Source organism: Ascochyta rabiei, chromosome 16, assembly GCF_004011695.2.
Source record: "Ascochyta rabiei chromosome 16, complete sequence".
Lineage (NCBI taxonomy): Eukaryota > Fungi > Ascomycota > Dothideomycetes > Pleosporales > Didymellaceae > Ascochyta > Ascochyta rabiei.
In genome coordinates, this window is record NC_082420.1 from 1 (window position 1) to 13,232 (window position 13,232).

Below are 13,232 nucleotides of genomic sequence, written 5' to 3' on the forward strand. Positions count from 1 at the left end.
CCCTAACCCTAACCCTAACCCTAACCCTAACCCTAACCCTAACCCTAACCCTAACCCTAACCCTAACCCTAACCCTAACCCTAACCCTAACCCTAACCCTAACCCTCTTCCTACACTAAAACCCTAACACTTACTCTTACACTTTCTCTTCTTTACTCCTACTTTCTTTCTTCCTTCTTCTAACCCTTACTCTTACACCCTCTCCTACTTCTAAACCCTCCCTCTTCCTTACCTTTACTTACACTTACTACTCCTTTTACACTCATCTCTACTCTTTCTCTTTTACCTCTACTCTTCTCTTCTTTCTCTTCTTTTCTCTTACCCTACCCTCTTTCCATACACTAAAACCCTAAACCTTACTCTTACTTACACTCTCTTCTACTTTCACCTTAACCTCTTTTTTTCTTACTCTTTCTTAACTCCTTCTTCTTAACTCTTTTTCTCTATCTTTTTCTTATCTCTTTTCTTTTTTACTCTTAACACTTACCTTCTCCTACCTACCTCTTTTTAACTCCTTACTCTCTTCTTCACCTTACACTTACCTTCTTTTTCCTTCTTTACAACTCTAAAACCTCCTTCCTTCTTTTTTTCTTTTCCTACTCTTTCCACTTACTTCTCTCTACTAACCTCTTTTCTAACACTAAAACCCTAACACTCTTCTTACTCTAAAACCCTAACCCTTTTCTCTACTACTACTACTTCTACCTCTACTCCCTTTTTCCCTTTTCTTTTCTTTTCCTCTACTCTTTTCTATTCTTTCTTCTACTTTTCCTTCTATCCTTACTTCTCTTTCTACTACTACTTTTACTCTTACTTTCTTTTTCTTACTTTCTTCACACTCTACTTTACTTTTCTTCCCTCTCTTCTATTTTCACCTCCTTCTCTTCTACCCTTTTTTTCCCCAACCCTTAAACTCCTCTAACTCTTCTTTCTAACTTAACCCTACCCCTTACCCTTACACTCTTCTTCTTTAACTCTCTTACTCTCTTTCTCCCTCACCCCTACATTTTCTCCCTCTTTTTCACCTTCACTTCTACTCTCTTCTTCTTAATTCTTCTTCTTAACTCTCCTTCTCTTTCTACTTTTTTACTCCTAACACTTACTTCCTTCTACTTACTTTTTTTTCACCTCTTACTTTCTTCTTTAACCTACACTCACCTTCTCCTTCTTTTTCTAAAACTTTACTACAAAACTCTCTTTCTTCTTTTTTCCTTTTCTCACCTTTCTTTTCCTCAACCTTTACCTACTCTTCCTACACCAAAACCCTAACACTTTTCCTACACTAAAACCCTAACCCTTTTACAATCTAAACTCCTTCTCTACTACTACCTCTTCTACTACTTCTACTACTTCTTTTCTCTTTTTACTTATTACCTCTACTTTCTTCTCCTTTTTCCTACTTTCTTAACTCTTAAACACTACTTTTTCTTTAACTTATTCTACTTCTTCCTTCTCTTTCTTCTACTCTTTTCTACCACTTACTACATCTTTCTCTTTTCTTCTACTTTTACTTAAAACCCCAACCCTCTTCCTACACTAAAACCCTTATACTTACTCTTACACTCTTCTTTATTCTTACATTAAAACCTTTACACTTTCTCTTCCTTATCCCTACTTTCTTCCTTCTTCTAATCTTTACTCTCTACTTCTCTCCTTAACTCTTCCTCTTACACTCTACCCTCTCTTACTCTTAAATTCTTCTTTCCTCCTACTTTCTCTCCCTCACCCTTACCTTTACTTCTACTTATTTCTACTTTCACCCTCTTCTCTACTCTCTCTTTCCTACCTCTACTCTTCTCTTACACTTAAACCTTACTCCTTACTTTTACTTACACTCTTACCTCTACCTCTTCTCTTTCCACACTCTCTCCTACTTTAACCCTAACCTCTCTTCTTACACTAAAACCCTAACCCTCTTTTTACTCTAAAACCCTAACCCTTACACTTATTCTCTCCTTCTTCCTTACTCTACTCTCTTCCTTACTTTACTCTTCTCTTTATTCTACTCTCTCCTACTTCTTCTTCTCTTATCTTTTTCTTCCCTCTACTCTTCTACTCACAATACCTATTCTCTAATCCTTACTACTTTTCTCTATCCTTTCTACTTTTCTTATCCTTTCTACTTCCCTTATCCTTTCCTTTCCTTACTCTACTACTCCTAATCTTCTCTACTTTTAATAATCTTTCTTTAAACTACTACTCTCTTTTCCTATTCTCCTTCTTCTCTCTTTTTTAAAACTTTAAATTTTACTCTTCTAACTTTTCTCCAAACCCTATCTCTCTTCTCACACTAAAACCTAACTATTACTATTACTTTCTTCTCTACTTTCTCTCACTCTATTCCTTACCTTCTTCCTAACACATACACTTACTTTCTCACTTACCCTCTCTCTATCTTACTTATTCTCTTTCTACCTTTCTCTTCTCTCTCTAATTTTTTACTCCTAATACTTACTCTCTTCTTCTTATCTTTTCTACTCATCTTTTCCACTTACTTTTCTCTACTACTCTCTTTTCTAACACCTTAACTTTCTTCCTTCTCTCTTTACACCTATATTTACTCTTTACTCTATCTTTTACTCTACTAACTTAATTTTTTTTTACTTTTCTCTCTAAAATTACACTTTCTTCCTATACTAATATTCCCACCTTTATCCTTACACCTTCTTTCTCTTACTCTTACTTCTTCTCCTACACTTAACCCCTACTCTTCTCTTTTATTCTTACTCTCTTTCTTACAACTTACTTTCTTTATTTTTTAAAACCTTCTACTTTTATCTCTCTTTTTAACCTTCTTCTCTCTTCTTTTCTTTTATTTACACTACTTTTACTTCTTACCCTACTAACTTTTCTTTTCTAAACTTATACTCTCTTTCTATACTAACACCTACCTATTATTCTTACTCTCTTCTTAACCTACTTTACTCTCTTATCTTTCTTTCTTAAACATTATTTTCTTCTTAACTAACCTCTTTTAACTTCTTTTCCTTTTCTTCTACTTCTTTCTTCTATCCTTACCTCTTACTTTCTTTACTCTATTCTTATTCTTTCTACTTTTCTAAATTTTCTTCTTAATCTCTCTCTTCTTTCTATCTCTTATCTCTTTCCCTAAACTCTTTATAAACTCTTTAAACATATACTCTCTACTTTTTACTTCTTTTTATACCTTTTCTCTTCTTTTCTCCTTATTTACTTCTTCCTTAACCTTTTTAAATTTCTAACAAACTACAACTTTCCTTTTTACTTTACTTTTTCCTTTCCTTCCTCTTTCTACACTTTTTCTCTTCAACCTTCTTTCTTTTCTCAACTTTTACTCTTTCTAATCTTTCTTTTCTTTTCACCTTCTATTTAACTACTCTTTTATTTCATACATCTTTTAATAAACTAACTTCTTCTTCTACTTTCTTCTCTTCTTTTTAATTCTTTCTTTTCATCTTTCTCTATTTTCTACTCTTTTTTCTTCATTTACTATCTTTACATCTTAATCACTTTAAATATCTTTTCTAATACTTTTACACTCTCTCTTTATTAAATACTACATTTAACTATCTTTTCTATCCTACTAACACTCTTTTAACAATTTTTTACCTTTTTCTACTTCTCTTCTTACTTTATCCTCTCTACTATTCTCTTCTCTTAACAATTCTTTTATTTCTCTTTTCTTTCCTTTTCTTCTTTTATACATCTCTTAACCCTATCTCTGCTACTTGCGCGCTGTTATACTGCTGCATGAACAACGCTACTCTAATTGCTACTACCATTGCGTTGCTGAAAAAAATTCGCCTTAAAACCGCTCTCTGTACCGCTTATCTATCTCTACAACTGCCTCTTCACTCTTGTGTAACACTTAACGGGCCTACCGCCCACCCACTTTCTCTTCTTCACCCTGCTTACCTGCTACTCTTCTCTATCCCGCTTCACGGTCTTAAACACCTCCCCTCCTTCACTCTTAACCGCATCGCTCCGGGGGCACATCCACGGGCCCCCCCGCCCAACCCTCTACCCCCCTCTCCCGTGATACCTTATCACAGGCCCACCGCCCACCCTTATTCTACTCTCTTCTCTCCTTCATCCTTTGCTCGTGATGCCTTATCACGGCCCCACCCACCTCCCCTCTTTCTCCTTTACCCTCTACCGCCCTGCCCAACTGCTTTGTAACACCTGACGGGCCCTCCGCCCGCCCCTCTCTCACGCACTACGGCATCTACAGGTTCAGGAATGCCTTTCTAGGCTGCGGCACCACAATCGGATTTGCCAAACTTCCCCTAACTACTGTTCTATCTTGTGACAATACTATGTAAACGCCCAAAACACCTTGCTCCACGTCATTTTTATCCCGTTCTATCTTTCTAATCCACCTGATACCCTGTTCAAATGCCCTTTCCCTCTACCATTTATTCTTATACCCGATTTACAAAGCAACTAACCCTGCCTAATCTAAATTCGCGCGATTAACGCGATTGACGCCCTCTTGCACGAACAACTTCTTGTACCTCTCCTATCCACCATCCTGCTGGCTCTTCTACCTATTGCGCATGTCTTTCTTAACTACTCTACTATCTATCCAAATTTACTTTGTCCTGACTCTCACTTTCTTCAATACGCACGGCTGCTTTCGGATAGGGACTTACTTGGTTTGGTCTGCTCTCTCCGGATTGTGGGCTCTTCCTGGATCGGGGGCTCTTCTTAAATGATTGGCTCTTACTACTTGGGGGCACTGATGTGGACTCCCTTGGCTTGCAGGGACCACTTTCGGGCCACTTTGGGGGACTACTTTCGGACCACTTAGGGTGGCGCACTACTTGGCGCGCTACTTGGGGAACCACGTGGGGAACTACTTGGGAACCACTTGGATTGGGGGACCCACTCGGGTTGGACGTGCCACTCAGGTGGGGCAACCACTTGGGTTGACGCACTACTTGTGGAACTACTCGGGGAACCACGCGGGTTTGTGCTAACTACGCGGCTTGATGCTGACCATGTGACTATGTGGATTGATGCTTACTGCGCGGTTGATGCTTACTAGCGGGTTAAGGTTAAGCTGACTATGCAGGTGGTGCTGACTACGTGGATTGGGGATCCGCATGGGTTGGGGGCTTCACTTGTCGGGGCTCTACTTGGGTTGGGGGCTCTACTTGGTCGGGGGCTCTACTTGGGTTGGGGGATCCGCATGGGTTAGGGGCTCTACTTGGGTTGGGGGTTCTACTTGAGTTGGGGATCCGCATGGTTGGGGGCTCTACTTAGGTTAGGGGCTCTACTTGGGTTGGCGGGTATTACTCAGGTTGGCGGGTATCACTCGGGTTGTGGGGACTACTTTGGTCGGTGGCCCTTCTCTGGGTGTTTCTTTCTACGTCTCTGAAGTGTCTGTGTTGCTATTTGGCTGTTTTGCACTTTCTGACTTGTGATCACCGTGCAGTCGCAAGTCAGCCTACAGCACGTTTCTCCTGACTTCTCCTGACCTAAGGTTTCGGGTTACGGTTATATCAAACACATTCTTTCTAGTCTGCTAAATACGACTGCACATGCCCCTCCTCCCAAGCATATAGGAAACGACACATCTGGCTCGCGTCTCTCTGGCCCATCTTGATCTTTAATCCGAGCCACTTGTAAAGCCGGAGCTCATCGCTACGTGCACAATCGCGGCGTCTTGCATCTGCTGCTCCAGCCATGGCGTGCACATCAGTGGCTGGCAGGCAAGCAGCGCAGCTACTGCTCTCTGGAGCACTCTATCGTACTGGCAAGGCACATGCATCCCTTATGTCTTAAACGCACCCTGTATGCTTGTTTCCTCCCACTTGTTGCAGATGGCTTGGGGCGCCCAGCAGTAAAAACACCGCGCATACTTCTCCTACTTCACTTAGTGCATAGATTTCACCTTAGACTCCATTAATATCATCTGCGCTCCGCTGGCCTTTGAACAGTCCTTCCAGTCGTGGCGCGCCGGGTCAGCCTGAGTGGCTATGCAGATGGCGCACGCATTGCTCCAGCGCTGGAAGTGCTGCTCTAGCCGCTCCAGGTCATATACTTTTTGTTCCGTCCTTCGCTATTGCTAGATCTTAACCCTCTGCTCTTTAACGACTATAGCTCGCTCTATACATCTGCGCTGCTCCTCTGCTGCCACCGCCGCGGTGTCGGCCTGCGTCTCCTCTGGCTCTTCCTGCTCTTCTTCGACGGCTTGTTGCTTGGTACTACCGGGGTGTCGCTCGCATAGATCACACTTCGACTCTCCTATCTTGCATTGCTGCCTGTTCTGTCTGCCGTCCATGTGCTTGTCTATCGCGATTCGCCGACAGGATTCGACTGTCATGAACTCCTTTGCAGGTCGCTCCAGCTTGTAGCCAAGCGCCTTCTCTACCCTCCCCTCTTTTGTTACATAGCACGCTCTTATAACAATAGACTTGCTGTCAAGCCCCGTTTGTCCCGCCCGGCGCTCTCTTGCACATATTGGAGCAGCAGGGGACACATGGCAACGTGGATCACCACCCGGACGCCTGCAGCGTCGAGCCTAAGACCTAGCATGTTCGTGGCTGTACAAAGCTTCTCTATGCCTAGGGTGAAGCTTCGCACTATGCGTGCCTTTTCCTCGTCTGAGCCCATCTGACGGTAGTATGCAGAGCACTGCAGAAGCTTCGCAAGCCGTTTCGTCTCGTCCACAGTTGGACAATAGACGATGATCTGCGCCTTGGGTCCGTACCTACTCCTCTTCGCAGCCACAAGCTTAATAAGTACTTTTTCTAGCGTGCCACGTGTGTACTCTAGCACCTGGTACGCAATGTTTGTTCGCGTGGTGCGTTCATCGCAGCATATGGTTACGGTCTGGGCATCAAGCCCTGCAGTGTGCAAGAAGGCAGGCTGCAGCGTGGGCGGCAAGGTTGCAGTCAGGTAGACAACCTGTGTGCCCTTCTCCGTCATCTCCACCATCTTGAGGAGGTCTGGCCGCCAGTCCTGTGTCGACTCCAGCAGCACGTGGCACTCGTCTATCACGATACGATCTAGCTGATGGAGCATGCGCTTTTCGTTAATGAACCTGCCGAACGCCTTCGTGACTGCGCTCTTAGGCGTCACCAGCACAATACGAGCCCAGTACGGCGGTCTTCTTCCATCCCACTTCGCGCAGGGGATGCCGAGCTGGTCGCAGCGATCTTGCAGATCGTCTCGCAAGGCATTCAACGGAGCCACGACCACGGAGACGCCGCCTGGCGAGACGGACGCGGGCAGCATGAACAGCATACTCTTGCCGGTGCCGGTAGCCATAACAACTAGCACGCGCAGCCGTCGCTGCATCACAGCCTCGAGGCTTTCTTCTTGCTTGCCACGATACTCGGCGTCCGGCCGTCCAGCGAGTCGCCTGAACTCTGCCTTGAGGTCCACCATCGCGAGCGACGACCAGCGCTGGAGCGCCTGCTTCTCTTGCTGCGCTACCATCTCCGCGCGAACACCGGGGTGCATGCGGCCGTCCTCCCAGGCAGATGCAAACTCCAGCACGCGATGCCAGTCCATGCTCACCCGCCGGAACTCCTCCCGCTCAGCCATGGTCTGAAAGGGAGACTCCATCATGGAGCGGCCGTAGTTGCCCTCCTCTGTTTTAAGGCTGTGGCCGGACTGCAACGCTTGCGCGTTGCTCTTCGCCGGCGCTTTGTTCCAGTAGAGCACTTCCAACCAGTCGCGTGCTTGTCCATCTCTTGCCAGCTCTCAGTGGATGGCTGGGTAGGCATGCCGCCAGGCGCGGGTGCCGAGAGCGGTGTTCATGTACTGAAAGGTCTGCTCGCGCAGGACACAGCGTATGCGATCGGTGCCCCAGTACCCGTCTGGGTTAGCGGATCGTGCCTTCTCACGGTCGGCTTCGCCGTACTCGTCTCTGTTGTCGCTCTCTTCGCTATCGCTCTCGTCGCCCCACTGCTCCTCCGGCTCTGGCTCCCAGATGAAAGCGGTAGGGCGGGCAACGCCATTGTGCAGCATCTGGAGATCATCTATGAACGGTCGACCGAGCCTGAGGAAGTACACCACCAGCTCACCCACCTCCTGGGGAACATAGCGGTGGATTGTCTTAACACGCTTGCTAAAGCTATACCCCTTGTGGTACGTAGTAGTGAAGGATACCAGGCCACCCTCTACAAACACCCCCTGATACCCCACCCCGTCTGCACTGTTCTCGCACTGTATCGAGGTAATCTCTGTCCCGCGACCAGGCCCGCCGCCAGACATGTAAACAAGCGTGAAGAGGCCTTCTTTAAACCGACGCACTCCTTTCATGTACCTAGCTACAGCGTTATTGCGCCATAGCGTCCGTTCCGGCCGTTGTGTGCTATCTATCCCACGAATGAATCTCTCCCTTAGCGGAGCCTCGTCCAACACCCGGTCTAGAAGCCAGTCTTGCCATCTATCTAGCTGGTTGTCAGGGTGCTTCAGAAAGCTCCAGCCCGTAGCCAGCTCGGCTGGCTGATCGACGAGTTTGTCCACAGACACCTCTGGAAGCGGGGTAGTCCCAGGTCGCACGCAACCCCTTTCGTCTAGATCCAAGAGTAGGACGTCCTTAAATAGCTGCAACCGCACCGTCTCGCAGAGTCCCTTTACCATCGACCGGAGATCGGCTAGCAAAAAGCTCTGCTTGTCAATGAGAAGCCGATCTCCATCCCACGACACGATACCGGGAGTATTACGTCGCTTTGCCTGTGTTCTAGCTAGCGTACGCAAGCGGAGCATTCGATTCATAGGACTGGGTGTGCCTTTGAAGTTGGACAGCGTCATAAACCGTTTAGACATGTCTTTAACTAGCTCATACGCAGTAGGTGCTGTACAAGGGTCTTTCTGAAGCGCTTTATCTCGCTGGCAGCGGGCATGATGCACTACGAGCGCTTTCGAGGTAGTGATCAAAGCAGACAGCGTTGGCGAGAACTCGTGCGCCGGAACCCACCCACCGCCATGGTGATCAGGCTTGAGGCCGAGGACAGCCACTCCGCTCAGCAGTGCGCTCTCGTGCTTGTCGCCAGTCAGGCTGTGGTTGAGCAAGGCGATCCAAAAGCGCAGGCATCGCTCTTCCAGTTTCTCTTTCTTCGCAGCGTCGTCTGAGCGGGCTATTTGCTGGAGTGACACTAAGAGGGCGTCTTGCGTGCTGGTAAGTTTGTATGGCGGCCGCTCGACCTGGTCATATATGCGCCACAGGTAGCAGAGGATGCTTACCAGCTTCTGGCTGTACTTCTTGATCGTACCGACTCGATGCCTAGCGTAGAAGGGCCGCTCGTTCGATTCTGCGCCTGCCTCACGTCGCTCGATAATCTCCAGTGCGAGTCTGCCAACAACCTCAGCTTGGCTGCTATTGAACGCTTTTTGTATCAGCCGCTCTATAGCTTTGCAAACATCGCGTAAGCCCGTGTTGTCAAACGCCACTTCTTCCTTCCCACGCGCGTCTACCTCCCCACCAGCTAGCTGTTTAGCGCGCAGAAGTGCCGCCCTTGGGATACCTTGTAGGTGCGGGACCCATTCTGTGAGCTCTAGCCACGGATCAGCCTGCGAACGGATGCCCTCTTTAATCTTATCCTGCGCTGCTGCTGCCTCACGCTCTTCTCGCTGATGCTGGCGATCTGCCTTCACTCTCTGGGAGATGTCTGCTAGAGTCGCAGCTCCAACGCTCGTCTCGACTGCAACATACGCCGGCCAGCCAACAGCTCTGAACAAGCGCTGGCAGGATTGGCTGTCTCGCCATACTCGGTTGCGCGAGTGCTTGCTCTTTTGCCTCATATCTCCCCCTCGCTTTTGTTCGTTCACCTAGCCATGCTTATCCTTACAATGTTTCTGCATGCCCTGCAGCGAGATGCAGGTATACCAACAACGCTCCGACAAGCATACCAGCCCGTCTTCTCGGCTTTTTAGACCAAAGACGGGCTCCTTAGCCGGCCTTGGTACACGCACGTCTCCTAGACTCCACGCAAGGTTTGGTAGCGCGCGTACAGCTGCCGCCAGGCTCTTGCGCGTAGCGACTGTGACCTTGGGATGGCGCTCTTTGAGGTGCGTAACGATCTGCGCTGGTGGAATAGCGGTGGCACATGGTTTACAAACTACGACTCGAAGTTCAGGCTGGTGTTTAAACAGCTGCGCAAATAGTTCTATAGTGTAAGGAGCAGAAGGGACATAAGTGGGCGCTATGCAACACGTCCGTTAGCCTAGTGTTTGCTATCCCCCAGCATATTGATCGACAGACTGTGTATCAATCTTGCTTTTGGTTTGATTGCGCTCCCAGCTCTGCTAACGCTGGTTGGTGAGGGCGTCGTGGTACATCCGTGCGCGGCCTGACTTTCGGTGCCGCGGTGTGACCGCGTCAGAACCTTAACAACACCCAACCCCCTTTCCGCACAACCTTTGTCTGAACTTCTGCTTGCAACCTCATTTGCAGTACATAAGTTGATAATGCACTGGTTAGCAGCATTAGACAGCGCCGCAGAGCGGTTTGATGGCGGTCGTCGGAGCTTTCCTCTGGCCAGCGAAGCTGACTTTGTTCGCAACTACGCGTACGAGCCGCCGAATGAGGACTACAAGAAGCTCTTCTTCTGCCGAGCGACCATCTCACGCTCGCAGCGTGATCCAGGTGCTCGTCCGCACAGCGCAGGATGGCTGATCCCCACCCGTGACGATGCCAGCGTCTGCAAGCCCGTCTTCATTGCCTACTCCGTCTTGTCAGCGATCTGGCTTCTGCGCGAGACGCTCGCCGACGACGTCCTGCCTGACAATATCTGGGATCGTCTGGTCTGCGCGGCCGAGTCGCTTGCGGAGGACGGGATGGAAGAGCCGCCGTCTGCGCAGAAGCCCTTTGCTTCCCCTTCACAACAGGCCTCTGCTCCACCCCCGCAACAAAAGAAGCGGCCACACCTATCTGCGCCGGCCCCTACACCAAAGCGCGCTTGAACAACCACCAATAAGACACATCCAGCCAGCCCTCAGCTGTCACAGCCTAGCGAACTGGATGAGCAGCTGAAAGACTCCCCTCTGCACATCACTACTATCTCCAACAACAACCGCTGTGCGGAGCAAAAACGCAGCAGGACACTCGCCACTTCGCGTGCGAAGAAGCGGCTTGCCCTTGGTCTGGTAGCACCTGGCGACAAGGCTCCTCTTCTAGAGCAGGCTGCCTACACCTCTATTGTGCAAAAGGACAAGTCCGTCGTTGCCTGGATCATTAAGCAGCCAGTCTCTGATGATACGGACTTCTACAGCTCCACCTAAACTCCCTACCTCACGGCCTGCACCCTTCTAGAGAAAGCGCGCGTGCTTGGAAACCAGTCCTCTCGGTACCACGCTGCCCAGTTCCTGCAGGCTTGGCGAGAACGTGGCTCACCCTTCAGAGGTAGCGGCGAGCTCGCTGGCAGCCAGAGCAGGACCGGTGCGGGAGCTAAGCGCTTGCAGCTGCTGAGTGTGCGCAACGATGCTGACAGGGATTTCTGCTTTGCCTGGAACATGTGCACACGTTACGAAGCAGAGCTAGCAGCTGTCTATATCGAGTCTTGATGGGCGTCAGCTCTCCTAGGTCAAGCATACTCTAACAAGATAGCGCAGATCCAGCATAACAACTTTGTATCTAGCAATAACAGGACGCGAAATCAATACAGAAAGGGACAGATCTGCACAGAGGCAGTTGCAGCGCTAGTAGAGTTAGTTAGTCCCAACGCTACTAAGAAGGACAAGCAGGTGTTTAGACGACGGTTAGGCCAAGCCATGCGCTAGTACTCCATTAGTCAGGAGCTAGGCTGGGGCATTCTGACCCTGATACCACACGACGAGATTACGAATTGCTGGATAGAACGCACCTTCTGTGTAGGCCAGCTGCATGTCTGGATTAAGCTACTTAAGAAGGAGTGTCCAGACATTTGTGCAGCTAGCAAGGCACTTAAGAACTGGTTAGGGCCAGAGGGAATTGCTGGCGGGCCCATCAACGAGAAGAAAACGCTAAGCATTGAGGCGGAGGCGCCAGCAACCATCTACGAGGTGGAAGAGATTTAAGACAGCGAAGACGACGAAACTGACAACAGCGTTAACGACAGCACCAGAGAGCAAAGTCATGCTTCGCTGAAGAGTCCTACGCCAGCTCCGCGGTTGCGTCAGCTAACTTTGCTTGAATTGTTCCATCCTGTAGAGTAGATGTTACCTGCGCTTAACTCTGAACATTGTGCTACATACCTTATTAATACTGCCCTACAACATTACGAACATTAATATTGAAACATCTACTATATTCCACTCACGTACCGTATGCTTGATTCTTCTAGAAATTCAACATACAATTGGGACGCACTTTGTACACGTTCCGCAATCGTTGCAGCAATATTTGACTTCAGGAACAGCGAACAAATTCACGCTGAAAAAGCGAACAAATACAGTCGAGTGTCTGTGCTCACGCTAAAATTTACATAGGCAAAGCGAACAAATACACTGTCTTTGTTCGTATAATCACTGGGAGGCATACAAAGGAGCGTACTGTTAGCACCTACTATTTGCTTATTATTAATAGTTATAAGAGCCACAACTCTCTTAAATTCCAGCAGTACTGCAAGGATAGCAAGATAATTACTCTTTGCTTGCCTTTCTACTTATCACACCTTACACAGCCTCTTAATATGGCTTGTTTTACTGCTTTAAAGAAGGCGTATAGGTGCTAAGCCAAAATACTTATACGTAACTAGATTAACTATATTACAAAGACAGAGTTCCTACCATGCTTTATACGCGCCTACAACGCTGCAATTACTTCTAGGAATATCTAGGGAGGGTTCTGAGGCGCTGGACTGGTCCTGTTTGACCTATAACAGGTTATAAGCAGCCTTAATATAAAGCTGCGCACGCTATCACCACCACTACCCGTTAACAACGAGCTCTGGCAGTCGCAAACCCTAAGCAACACCCTTAAACTAGGGTCGCAATTAACGCTTGTGAAGACAAGGATTCAGAGGTATATAGATAGCTCGCCTACCTCTATAGTTAAAGCGTTTAAGAAGGTCTTAAAGGGGGCAGCTATAATTGCGCACAAGCTAGTGTTAGCGCAACAGGAGATTGCTAAGCTTTAAGCTGCTAATAAGGCAGCTACACAACAAAAATCACACAAAAGAAAGCAGGTTAAGAAAGAAGGTACTCTAGTAGTTAAAGAGGGCTAGCAATTAACAGCCCTAAAAGAGTTTGGGGCGCGTTGTAATAGTAAGAAGGCAAAGAAGCAGGTGCGTGCTAAAGTGGGTGAGCCTTCCTAAAGG

General features: G+C 47.8%; 2 protein-coding genes across 2 annotated transcripts, besides 9 other annotated features; one reads left to right on the plus strand and one right to left on the minus strand.

Moving 5' to 3' along the window:
- Nucleotides 1-106: a telomeric repeat.
- A 2-nt stretch (nucleotides 107-108) lies between these two features.
- Nucleotides 109-5,085: a dispersed repeat.
- Nucleotides 723-899: a tandem repeat.
- Nucleotides 1,944-1,990: a tandem repeat.
- A 182-nt stretch (nucleotides 5,086-5,267) lies between the features above and the next one.
- Nucleotides 5,268-12,443: a mobile genetic element.
- EKO05_0008903 (uncharacterized protein) lies at nucleotides 6,385-9,738 on the minus strand (the record flags this gene model as incomplete). Its single annotated transcript, XM_038946655.2, has 2 exons — nucleotides 6,385-7,681; nucleotides 7,754-9,738. The coding sequence occupies 2 exons, from the start codon at nucleotides 9,736-9,738 to the stop codon at nucleotides 6,385-6,387; spliced, it is 3,282 nt and encodes a 1,093-aa protein (XP_038795525.2).
- On the plus strand, nucleotides 10,405-11,217 carry EKO05_0008904 (uncharacterized protein; the record flags this gene model as incomplete). The annotated part of the gene is made up of 2 exons (XM_038946656.2): nucleotides 10,405-10,787; nucleotides 10,929-11,217. 2 exons carry the CDS (start codon nucleotides 10,405-10,407, stop codon nucleotides 11,215-11,217), a joined length of 672 nt encoding a protein of 223 aa, XP_038795526.2.
- Nucleotides 12,424-12,638: a mobile genetic element.
- Nucleotides 12,447-13,232: part of a dispersed repeat that runs on past the window's edge.
- Nucleotides 12,448-12,641: a mobile genetic element.
- Nucleotides 12,451-12,641: a mobile genetic element.